Source organism: Cinclus cinclus, chromosome 5, assembly GCF_963662255.1.
Source record: "Cinclus cinclus chromosome 5, bCinCin1.1, whole genome shotgun sequence".
In the NCBI taxonomy this organism is placed as follows: Eukaryota; Metazoa; Chordata; class Aves; order Passeriformes; family Cinclidae; genus Cinclus; species Cinclus cinclus.
Window position 1 is genome coordinate 26,670,027 of NC_085050.1, and position 13,102 is coordinate 26,683,128.

The 13,102-nt window shown below is 42.0% G+C and overlaps 1 protein-coding gene across 2 annotated transcripts in view; it reads right to left on the bottom strand.

The window, feature by feature from the left end:
- The window catches only part of LNX1 (ligand of numb-protein X 1), a 64,799-nt gene that overhangs the window by 11,365 nt on the left and 40,332 nt on the right, over positions 1 to 13,102 (bottom strand). For both annotated transcript variants that reach the window (XM_062493514.1, XM_062493515.1), the window contains exons 4-6: positions 11,161 to 11,363; positions 9,195 to 9,566; positions 4,185 to 4,322 (exon numbers count right to left, since the gene is read on the bottom strand). In XM_062493514.1, the coding sequence (XP_062349498.1) occupies positions 4,185 to 4,322; positions 9,195 to 9,566; positions 11,161 to 11,363 (713 nt within the window). The remainder of the gene's footprint in view (positions 1 to 4,184; positions 4,323 to 9,194; positions 9,567 to 11,160; positions 11,364 to 13,102) is intronic.

Sequence of the window (13,102 nt, forward strand, 5' to 3'; positions counted from 1 at the left end):
ATCTATAAAACTCATTTAAAGCCACATTAATCTCTTCTTAGAAATCTGACACGTCACAAAGACATTTTACGTTGGTTCCTGGGCCAGCAGCTCGGAAAGTGGAGCAGATGAATCCACAGCGTCTCCTTAAGTGACAATGATGGGACAAAGGAAGATTATGGCAATAATTTTTTTATGGGAGTAGGGCAGACTATGTCTTCGATTTGTGTGGTTTTTTTAAAGGTATGTTTGGTGCAACCAACTCCACATCAAGACTTCTGTGATGCAACGTTGACAACAAAACACAGGACCTTCTAGAAGCTTAGCAAAGGATTTCTCCGTGCTTGAGCACATGAACAGTAGCTGTCACAGAGCTCCAGAAACAAAAAGGCAAAGAGCTCAGTGGAAAGAGGAATTCTCTCAGTTTCTGGGAGAAAACCAAACAACACAGTTGTTTGGATGTATTAGGCCTGGTCCATGCAGAACACAGACACTGTGTCAGAGTCATTTGGCGAAGGGCTTGCAAACAAACCTAAGAATTTCTGAAGATTTTAAAACCTTCAGAAAAATGTTCCATTCCAGATAAATTTTACATTCTGATCCAGATAATTTTAACCTTTCACCTTTGTCTTTAGGTATAAATATTTTAAACATAGTAGTTCTGTCTTCATGCAAATTAAACTTAACGCTTCATCCATGTTCTGCAAAAATACCCTTTTTCCCTTGAAAAGGAATGGCTTTCCATCAGGAAAAGGTCACTTCCTGAAAGGTGGGATAGGGGCACTATTAATTTTCACTAAATTGCCATCTTAGATTTTGTAACAAAGCATGAAATTGGGGTTCTATCTGTGGCCCTGAGTGAGGGAGCTGTCATGTTACTTATGCGGCATACATCCAGTCTCAGACAACAAAAACATTAGTGCATTAGCTGATTTATCACTATTTTTTGAGGAATCAGCACAAAAAGAAAGATTTCAAAGTAGCGCTTGGGAATGAATTGTCCTGCTACATTTCAATGAAGACTTATAGAAATACCAGTACTTGTATGCTGAATCACAAAGGACCAATTTTCCTTTGAAGCTACTCTTTCCCATGTCATTTTTACATGGCTGCAGACAGAAAGGATTTGGGGTGGCTTGACTGAGACGAAGGCAATGATGAAAGGAAAGTAAAGCCTTTTTTAGTAAACACACGTATAACTTGCTTGGAGGTATAATCGATAGCAAGTAAACCAGTTAAAAGGCAGTGTTTATCAGTGACTGCATTTCAGTGCATTCTCTTCTAAACAATTGTCCTTCTCTGTCATTTTGAAGTGACCTTGGAGGTCAGGAGAAGAAAAACATAACAGTTCATCTCCTCCTCTTTTTTACTTTTTCCTCCTTTCCTGTATATTTACTGAAAAATAAATATTTACAGCAGATTATCACAACATCAAAGCCATGACACGTGTCTTGTAGCAAAAAAAAACATTGCTGTGTCTGTTTGGAAAATGTACTTCACCTGAAGGTTAACCTGCTCATATGGTCAGGAAACATTGCCTGCTCCAGCAACATTTCCTTTGCTTCAAGCACTAGACAATTCATTTGAAAGGAGTAACAAAACAGTTCCAATTAAAAACAAGTGCTATTTAATTAATGGCAAAGGTCCCAGTGACTTCAAAGGAATTGAATTGGGCCTGTTTATGCATTACAGCCTGGCTCCACAACCTCAGTTGCACAATAAAGTGTTTGTGACATCCCTTTTCTGAATCCAGCCAGAACAGTTTGGGCAGTGCTTCCCCTATCTCCGTATAGAGGAAAACAGACCCAGGAGAACCTGGGCAGGACCAGTCTCCTGGCACACCATACACCTGGCAGCACTGCCACCAGAGAAGGACATGGCCACAAGAGATCATCCTCTTTTTGTCCAGAACCTTGCAAGCAACATGGCTGGTAGTCACTGGCCTGAAAGAGAGGCACCTCCTCTTGCCATACAGATGGAGGTTGGCTGTCCTGAAGCCAACAACTTGGCCCAAAGTGGTTCCTGAGCCACTGCACAAGCCAGATGGCTGCAGGAAACTAGAGTGTACTCTTGGTGCAGAATACAGCCAAGGGTTGAGAGCAGATTTCAGCCCATGTATACACACATGCTCTACAGTGAGAGCAGTTTCCCTCCAAGACAGCATTCCTGACCATCTAATATCACCTTCCACAGTAAGCTCAGGGGACAAAAAACACCTTTAAATTAACCAGAATTCAAAGCAGCTAGCAATCCTCTGTTAATCACACATAATAAAGCAAACCCACTGATGACAGTAGGTAGCAGATTCATCAAACCACACACACATAGGAGACTCCCCTGAGGGTGAGGTCCAGACAACAAGCATTACCTTGGTTTTGGGAAGGAGCATGTGCTGCATTTGGTCACTATGCAGGCCCTAGGCTTGCAAGCATTATTCCTGCACTAATGCCTATTTAAAATAAATAACACTTCTTAAATCTTTCAAAGCCAGTCTAAAGATCTTGAATTGCAAATTAGGTTCAGTTCAACCTTCAGCAAAATATGAAATATTTAAACTGACATTGTCATGCCCTATAAAAGGGCAACTAACACTCCAGAAATATTTGTATTGGACCAAAAGTCTGCAGTGCCCAAAGCTCATTGTGTCTACTGGCTGTAGTGATCTGCTGATCTATTGCCAGAGCATTTTCTCTAATAGAAGCTCTCTACTACATACACACAAAGCTGAAGGGCGGTAGGAACAGTTCCGAATTTTCTTTTTTGGCTGTGATCTTTCCTGGAAAGTGCCCAAATGGTGGCATTGGACAGAAGCCCACAGCAGTACACCCACTCATGTGCTTATGCAGTACTCATCTCTTGTGGAAAACTGAAAATCCTCCTAAAAACTGCAGCCTATCCCACAAGAGATGATTCATTAGTCTTTACAGCACTTACTCATTAGTCTTTAAAGGACTATTACAAAGCCAACATTGTGCCTTCAATCTTGCAGCTTCCCAAAATATTGCTGGACTTACAAGAGCTCCCATCCAACACCTCTTGGTACAGAAAAATAAAATGAGGGTCTCAGGGCAGGGAGACACAAGTCATGTTCCCAAACAATCCCATGTGCTATCAATTAATTGCTCAGACCAATATGGTAGAGTTAGCAGGTGTTTGGATCTTCCTTAGGAAGCATACAGTAGCAACACAAGCTAATTGCTGTCCTACACATACCTTCCTAAGGAAATCATTGTTTCATTAGAAAGTAATGCCTTGCAGATGCAGAATTGGCTGGGCACTACTTGCTAGTTGGTAGTAGCTACTGAACACTGCTTCCTGCTCTAAGTCCTGCTAATCTGATCCCACCTAACGAGAGCTGTGATTGTGAATTTGTGGATAAGGAAAACTAAAAATAGATAAATATATACACTAGTATTTTTAACACATAAAAACACTGAATAATGTAGTTTTAAAAGACCTGCAAAAATGGGTATATTTTAACATCTGTAAACTCCAGATCTAGACTTGCCGCATGGCTGACAGCTATGCACCTGATATTTGGTCCAGAGGTTCCTTTAAGGACACAACTGGCTATCCATCAAGCAGGATGAACTTAAGCCCTGCCAGCACACCTCCCTGATACAGCCCTGGCACCAGTGACCAGGGTCAAGCTTGCATGGCTTTGCATAAGTGGTGACACTCAGGGTGATTAATGTAAATTAGCCAGATATGTGACTTCAAATTTAGTGAAATAAACAAATTCAGTTCCTGCAAGGGCATTTTAATAAATGAGAAACAGCCTAATAATGACCGTAATTTTCAAGTAGCTTATGGGAATCTTTCAGGCCAGCATACGAAAGTTTTTTTGTCTGAAGACTATGCTACAGATGGAGAAAATTTAGGAAAACTTTTCTTTTTGTTGGAACACATTTTCCTCTGCTAGCTCACACTACTGGTCAGACCTGTGGCCGTGGCCAGGATACTGTGTGCACATCAGCACCTGCCCCAGCACTGCCCATTGCCTTCTCTTTCCCTGCCCATGCCAGGCAGAGTCAGGGCACTACCAGTGGATAAATGACGAGCAGCGCAGCTTTAGTGTTTCCATTGCCAAGACGTGCCTTTTCTGGTGACAGAAGCCAGAGGTAACACCCTGAGACATGAAGCACTAGCTGCCCTCCCACTCCCCTGTCCCACGGACGGCAGGAAAACCACACAAGAGCCCTCACCTTGCCGGGGTTGTTTCTGTCGGCGGGACAAGGCTGGGAGCTGCCAGAGCTGTAACTCCAGCCCGTCTCCTGCAGGAGGTCGGGGGGCTGCTGCCTGGTCTGCCGCGACACCACGAAGTGAACCTGCTTCTCGCTGGCCTGCGGGAGGAGGCACGGTGTGAATCTCACAGCCCCAGAGCATCAAACCCCTGCACCTCAGCCCCAGAGTGTCTGTGAAATGCAGGAAACACTTAAATGTTGGTTGGATTTCCCATTAATGAGGTTACTATGAGATAAAGCAGTAGCATTAGTTCAGGTCAACGATGTTCATAAAAGTTTACTGGTAGCTACTTAATATTTCTCTTGAAAATTTGGTGTTAACATTACCTGCCCCAAATTTGCCTGGAAGCAGTGATCCACCACAGTGAGTGCTGATCAAGTCTTACCTATACTTGTGTAAACCACTGCAAAGCAGCAACTTGCCTGCCATGGTAGAGAGACAGACAACCAAAGCTGTGGCTGCCGAATGGATGGGAAAGCTGAAAAATGGACCTGAAGTCGGGTATGTGCTTACACCTTGCCCAGTGAAAGTGGGGAATAAACAACATAATTAAGTCCACCTGCATGCAATGAGCATGACAAATGTAAGGAAGCTTAAAGAAAGGAAGAGAAACGATTTTATTTTGTGCAACGGTACACAGAGCTAGAGGGTGGGCATAAGCAAGCACGCAGGGCAATGGAGTTAGGATGGGAAAGTAGCTCAAACTCTCACTCTAGGAGGAAAGCAAATAGCCCAGGATCAAAGAACTTCTAGGCTTTTTTTTCACAATGCAGTCAGAATATTTGTGTGCCTGAGAGATGCCGCAATGCTTCTACTGAGACAACATTTGTTCATTATTTTTAAGAGGCTCAGTGTGTGTACCTGATATTAGTGTTAATTCTGTGTACAGATGGGTTGAGTTGTTGTGTTTTTCTTTTTTTTTTTTTGTCTTATTGAATCAGCACTGTTTCCTTAGAAGAAAATGGCTTCATTTGCCCTTCACTGAGGCTCATATGAATCTGTTCATGACAACGGTGCTACAAAGATAAAGCTGAGAGGGAGTGGGGTTTACTTGGATAAATCATAGATGCCTGCCATAAACCAGTATACTGAACTGAAATGAAGAACAGTCTAGAAATAACCTCAGTGCCATAGAAACATACTCAGAAGATGCAAACATTAATCCTCTAATCTCCTTCTCTCTAAGCTAAAGACCTTGCTGTTGTGCCAGGAAGGAATGGCTCTTAATGACCAGTCTGCAGAGGGACTCCTGCCTTCTTGCTCTCAGGTTGTCCTGGAGGAACTGCTCAGTATTGAGTGTGAAGCCCCCACAAACACATCTGGAGATCTGGGGCTGCAGCTGCAATGCTTGTTGGTACCACAGCCCCGGGGGCAGCAGACGTGCTGGCTCTCCTGCTGTCACAGTGATGTGCCCTGTTCACTGGGGAGAAGCTCCAAGGAAAGCTGGCACTGAAAAAGCGGCTGAAAACCAAACCCAGATCCAGTTGCACTATTGAAATCAAATCTCCCACAGACAATTAACAGAAGCCAGAGGAAGCTTCTGGGAATTTTGTTTTTATAGCTTGGTTTGTCCTTTCTGGAGCTGAATTTAATAGCTGTAGCTAAGAATTAAAAAAGGCTTTGGAAAAATGTCATTTTAATTCAAAAAAGCAACCTACCTCTCCTAAACCTCCAACTTCAACCTTGAAATACACACGTTCAAGACATGCTATTTTCACTGAAGTAAAAAATGTGCGTGTCTTTGTTACTTTCCCAGTATCTTGGGGGATGCTATTTTTTTGACTAGAAACTCAAATCTTCTCAGCTTCATAATATATCATTTGGTGCATACACACATATTTCAAAGTAACTTTCTAGCCATTTTTAACAGATCTGGTTTTATGGAACATTAATTCATGGAGTCCGGTCGACGAAAAAAGCAGAATTCTCTACGTTGGGAGAAAGGAAACCACCCTGGTCCCTAGTTTGTAATATGACTGAGGTGGAACTGAACAATGTGAGATTAAACCTCCCAAGGTCATGTGGCCCTATGAAAATTCAGTTTTCTCTAAAACGAACAGCTTCAACTTAACACAACTTCTTTTTGAAATTTGTCTGCTGCCACATGGTAAGCCTCAAAGCTGGTTATTTACAGAAAGGTTGTAAAATATGATTAATTCTCATAGAACGACTAGCAAAAGTTCAACAAGAGTCTCTGATGCAATGGCACATTTGTCTACAGGCCAGTCAAGCTGAGTAGTTTCTCAGAAGTCGGGGGGGGGGGTTTAGAAAGTTATCCAAACAACAAGAACAGCTTTTGTATTTACATATATATGAAAACCCATTAATGTTTCTACTGATCAGATTATTTATCACTGATTCATTCTGATCTCTCCCTCCCTCTTACCAGTGGCTTTTCCCACACTTCTTTCCATGGATTTCAAGCTGAAGTGAAAATTAAAGGAAGGAGGTTAGCTGTGATACCAAGTGCAAGTAAGAGCTGAAACAACATACTAGAATTAAAATCTGCTACAGTCAAGGCAAATGAAGCCTTCATTGCCACATCCCAACCTGCTTGTCAGAGGCAGTTGTTGGGAAGAAGAGCTGCTCATCTGCTCCTTGCAGCCTCTCTGAACTGTGGTGGGGGAAGGAGGTGAGGAGGAAGGTGAACATCTGGGGTCAGTAAAGTATGACTCAGCCCATGGAGCTTGGCTTGATGTGCTCACCTGAGCACCCTATATCTGTTACCTTGCTCCTTTCCTTGTCACTCTCATGGAAAACAGATGTGGAATGCCTCATTATTTAGACTAAAAGTGCCACTTCTGACGCAAGGCCACGGCTTAAGATGATGTGGCATACAGGAGGCAGCAAATTCCCAAGTGTTATGATGTGTGCATGTTCCTAATTAGCACTCACACATTTTCTTCAGTGCTTGTGACAGACCTTAGATCTTATAAACAGACAGACATCTAATCTACAGATTAGCAACTGCTTCACATATGCTAGTGTATAGTTTCTATAGGCCTCAAGAATCAGATTTGTCTCAATTATTCATTATTTAATAGTCAAAAATTATCAGATTACACAGAAATCTGACAGTCTTCCAGCTGTGCTTGGTTTAACAAGCCACTACACCTTTTAGTGACTGTTTTGCTTTTAGAGAAACTGATGGTGTACTCGTAGCTTTCACCACCATAAATTAGAAGACCTTGATGCACTGCAAGTGACGTGCTGAGCTCTCAACAGGCAGGAAAGATGCTGTTGAGAAATCAGAGGACACAATGAAATAACCTTTCGTGTAAGAAGCAAATGCAAAACAGTTGTGGCTTTAGTATAAAAGTTTTTTTCTCTGGCATAACACGGAGACAGGAAGGCAAATGATAATTGATGAAAAACATAACAATAAAGACACAGGTTCCAGGAATTTTGCATTAGACAAATGTGATTCATAGAGCTCACATCAATGCAATGTAATCCTGGCTGTGTGGAAACCTGAGTTTCCCTTTAATGGGCTTATTTAAATTCCCAGGGACTGGTGCACATTTCAAGCATTGTTATAAATAACATCCACTCTTTGGAGACTGGTAAGGGCTTTAGTTGCACTTTTAAACACTTGTGTGAGAATACTCTTGTTAGCAATTTTTTCCATTTCATCTCATGTTTTTTTTTGCTTATGAAGCACTGATACCTTGTTTTGTAGCCATAAAGAACTGTTTCAAGAATAATAGTTTTTAAGAAAATTTTTAATTCCAGACTTGTTGCCCTCAGAGAATTTAAACCTTCCCCGTTCTGCCTTCTGTTCCCAGCTAGTGAGCTACATAAGGTAATCCAGAAAGATGCTGGACCAGAATTTCAACAACTGACATTATGTAAGGAGATGACATTTTCTTATAAACTTCACAATGAAAGTTGTCTACAACCAACTGTAAATCTATGCTAACAGAGGAATCCTTTCCAAAAAAAAAAAAAAAAGAAATGCATGGATTTGACTATTTGTTTCACTCTGACTGAAACAGAAAGACTGTCAGAAAGAAGAAGTAGCTGGCCAGATTTGACATCTTGTTATTGAAGCCCATGAAATTCTTCAGTATGTGAACAGTCTACATGCCTCCAAATGAAATTCAAAATTGCACAAGACTATAGATACGAGATAAATGCAACAAAAGATTCTTGGCTTTTTCTTTTCATATTAAATTTTTATAAAAACATAATCTGTAAACAAAAACCCCAGATTGGTTCTGGAGGGAAAATTAGGCAGATGCTGACCAATTTTGTAGCTGAGAAAGGCATGAGTTTTTGGGGTTTTTTTTGTCTGTGTTAGCACCCATTTAGTATTACACATGACTCTAAACAGAGATTAATAAAAACTACAACTATAGATACATTTTTCCAAAACATCTGGATTTCTACATACTGAATTTAGGTAAAAAATATCTGTAAGATGTGGGCCACCTTCAGTTGTAAACCTCATCCACGGGAAATCATTGAGTGTGGGAGGGTGGTGTTCATCCTGAAACATGCCATCCATTGCCTTAGGCTACTCTGGTTTGCTCCGTGGCTGAACCAGAGGGCACTGTGACTCCTTCTGAGCCAGAGGAGTCAGGATTCTGCTGGAAACCGTGCTGCCAGGGTGCAGGCTGGCACACCTTCTGGCAGCTGGCATCACTCCAGTGGTGATCAGAGTATATAGATATATATACTATATAGATATCTATACATATATAGATATCTCTATATGTATAGATGACCTATACATTCCAAAACCTAACGGTAGCAGGCACCTCTGTGAGTCTCCATACCCACGTTCACACTCCTCCCCACAGTAAAACCAAGGTGCTTCCAGAGGAGTAAATTCCCATCTAACCTTGACTCATTCTCTCTTCCCAATACACACACTCAGTGTTTGGCCCCTGCTGTGCAATGGATGGTGAAAAAACACTGTTTGTTTTTGGCACAGCTCAAACCCCGTGGTTAAAGTGGGGGTGACAAACCTGTATCAGCTGGGCTGCGCTCTCTGGACTGCCGTAGCGATGGTCGTGCCCATTGATGGCCAGCACCCGGTCATTCTCCTGCAGCTGTCCATCACGGGCAGCCATGCCACCTTCCAGCAAGTTGAAAATAAATACCCCTGGCTCGTCGGCCTTGCGGACCAGCTTTATTCCCAGCTGCTCATCTGGGCTGCTCTTGTTTAGCACAACGTGGAAGCTGTCATCCCTATTGCAGTGAGCATCGAGGGAAAGTCCACTGTTCCGGCATCGGTACCTCTGCTCTCGGAGCACCGTCAGTCGGAGCACGTGGCAGGGCTGCTTCAGGATCGACAGGGCATAGTTGTGAGGCACATTTTTGATGTCCATGCCATTTACCTGGAAGAGAGAAGTGTAAATCAGCAGCAGAAAGACAGTCTGTTCTGAGCTGGCACTGAGGAGAGCAGATCTATTTACACAGATGTCTTCATATGAAGTGACATGTGCTGTTTCAAACTGTGTCACACAGGAGGCCAAGTTTGCTGTGCAGAACAAGCTTCCCCCCAAGGAAAGGATGCGCTGCACAGACAGTTTCTGCCCTTCTTCTTTCCCTTTCTCCCTGATAGTCTCCAGACATACATGTTAGTTTTCATCTTTCTTATTGCTCTTTCCCAAGCTTCAGTATCCTTTCATATATCTCAGTTTTATTCCACAGGCTTCTGATTTCAAATTGCCTTGCCAGCTTTTCCTTTTACTCCCACTGTTTTCTGGCTGCTTTTTTTTTTCTTTATCTCCCAGCTGTTCTAGGTACATTAAAAAAAATAAAAATTCTTCACTAATGAATCTCTAATGACAAAGAAGGAAAGAGCCTCAAGTATAAGTTTAAATGCCCTGGATATTTACTAACAATTATTCTGATTTACCACACCAGAGAATCAGACTTTCCTTTTTTCCTCAGTGTTTTCCAGGTAAGATTTAATTTGGATAACAGTAAAACTGTATAACTACCACTATTTAAATTTGTCTGAGGAAAAGAAAGAGGAAAAGGAGTTTCCAGTCAATCCCATCATATTCATATGTGAAAGAGTGACTAGGCATTGCACTTTATACTGCTAAATGAAAACCAGTTGGAATACAAAGATTGTATTTCATCGCTGGCTAGAAAACCTGAATCAGACAAGTTATTTCCATGTAGCTTTACACTGCACAGGTTGAACTATTTAAATATTAAGAAACGTCTCAAAAATGTAAGAGAAATTCTCCCCAGCGTGGACAAAAGCATTTGGCTGGTGTTTGCTTTTATAGATTGCCTATGTGGGCATGAAGGGGCTGCTCTGCTGCAGTCTGGTGGGGACGACTGCACCCAAAGAGACACAACTCAACTAACTTTAAGTTGCTACCTTGGGTACCACAAACAGCATGAACTGCACCAGGATGGGGCTGAAATTCACAGGAATCCTTGGTACACCCTGGGCAGTCTGCCACAGCTGGGAAGAGCTAGGCTGGGCCCTTCAGTCACAGCTTCATTGTGCACTTTGGATGCGCCCTGCAGGAGCAGCTTTGTCTTAGTGGTGCCATTAACTTTGCTGCTCTGTGCTGGCACCAGGACAAAAAGGCTCTCTGAGACACATAGCTGGGTGATGGATGCTTATCCAGCCTCTCCAGGACCCACCATCAGAAGCATTTTCATTCAGTGCTAGAGTGAAATATGCCCACATCATGATCCTGGGAAATCCCTTTGGCCAAGTCTGTCTGACAAAAAGCAGAAGACATGGCACAGCCTTGGCATGCCTCAAGTGTCCTCAGCTACCACTGGGGTCAGCAAAAGCTAGGAAATCATAGTGCCTTACAGGTGGTGCTCTGAACTTTAGGATGTCTTTCTGCATGCAACACTACAAATCTCATCATGATTGACTTAAACTATCTTATTCTTCATCAGGATATTTTTATCTCCATCAGGATATTTTTATCTCATACCTCCACAGTACTGTACCTTTAGTATCATGTCTCCAGGCAGCAACCTTCCATCTCTGGCAATTACCCCATCTCGATAAATATGCTGTATAATAATGTGAACCAAAGGAGTCTCACTGCCTCCCACAATCCTAATGGCCAGATTTTCATGGGGATCGGTACGGCTGATCTTGATGCAGGTAATTTCCCCGTCTGGAATCAGGTGATACAACCTGGGAAAACCTGGAAATTCATATTGTAAGGTATTTATTTGACAACACAGCTTTGCTTTGTTGAAACATGCACTGCACAACTTCAAGTACCTGCCAGTTAGTAAAGCTAGGTTTTATGCATGGATGTGATTTATACCAAGTGGGAAGGAAAGCATAGGTAAGCTTGCTGAATAGACTTGGAGGGATCTTTTTACTATTAATATATTCAAACTTCCTTTTTCTCCCACAAAATACACCCTTAAACCTTTGATGAAATCTTGACAGATGAAATGTATTTACAGTTATACATGCCAATATTTTAAGGGAATAAAATACATTTCGAGTCACCAGAGACACCTCAGAACCAGGCCACAGTTTTTTGCTGGCCATAGAACAGATGGGCATGGGCACCTCAACAAACACCCATCCCTGCTGTGCTGGGTTGTAAACCCTATCTCACAGGTTACCCTGTTTTCTCCTTTTTTGGTGCAACGGTGGAGGACTGGGCTCTTATCTTGTGACATCCATTTATTTATCTTTAGCTACCAGAAAGACAACATTTTTTTTACAAACTAAAGTGCACAGGAGTTTTCTTACCAGACCCCTCTCCTTTCCTCACTGCTTGAGCTCTCAGAAGTAGGAATGAGAGGCTCTTACTGCAATGTGTCTATTAAAACCACAGTATGCTCATAGTACCTGGAGGGAAAGATCTCTGCTGGCCCTGGCAATCTGGCTGTGGGGAGGAGAGACTAATGGTGGGCAGGGATCCTTTCCGAATTTATTATGCCCTGGATAAGAGTGTCATCTTCAAAACCCTACTTTTCAACTGGCATGTCTGATATCACAGCATGTCACTAATAATTTCTTTCCTTCTAAGTAAATTCAATATTTTACTCCATATTCAGCAGTGAGCGAAGTTGAAGTAAAAGCAGCAGTGAATTTTCCAGCACAAGCCTAGCAGAATTCAATTATTTTGAAACCCCCAAAGCTGAGAGAAAGCATTTAAACTTTTTGCCTGTGAGTCCAATCCAGTGGTTATATGACAAACCTGTAAGTCAAAAAATGAACTGCTAATATTTTTTCAATAGCCTATTTTAGAAATGAAAGTACAGTGAGTGTTAATGAGTAGTGATTCAGCATAAAATGAAGCTTAATAGACAAGAATCTGAGATAGAATAAATATTTGCAACTACAAAACTAATAGGCAACAAACCAGTGAGGAACCAAAACCTTTTGAGAGAGAGCAAGGGGAAAGAAAGAACAGGAAAAAAATATTGAGAAACACCATGTTGCGTCCCTTACCACTTCTTTGATCATATGCTCTTCAGGGTGGGAAGCTGTCCTCCTCCATGTCTGTAAAAAGCACCTACCAGCACAGACTTCGACTCTGTGGTTTTACACAGACTTGACAGGCAACAAAAGTCTGTCTAGGTAACTACACAGACTTCACTAACTTAATACTCAACTATTCACTGACCAGCCTAAAACTCAAGCATTTATCCTTGTAATATCAATTTCTGTGCTAATACATATTTACTTCAAGTTTGCAGGCAACTTGAGTGTCTCAGCAATGGAAGGTACTTCATTTCTCCCATGCTCTTCTGTTTTCTAAATGCTATTTGCTCAGCTTGTGATTTGCTCAGTTCTCTCCAGCCTGAAGGGTGGATTCACTTGATCTAAATCCAGGTCTCAAATGCACAATTTGGTGATCTACTTGCTCTGACTGCCTTTGCAGTGCACAGGCACCCAAAAAGAGTGATTCCCATGCTA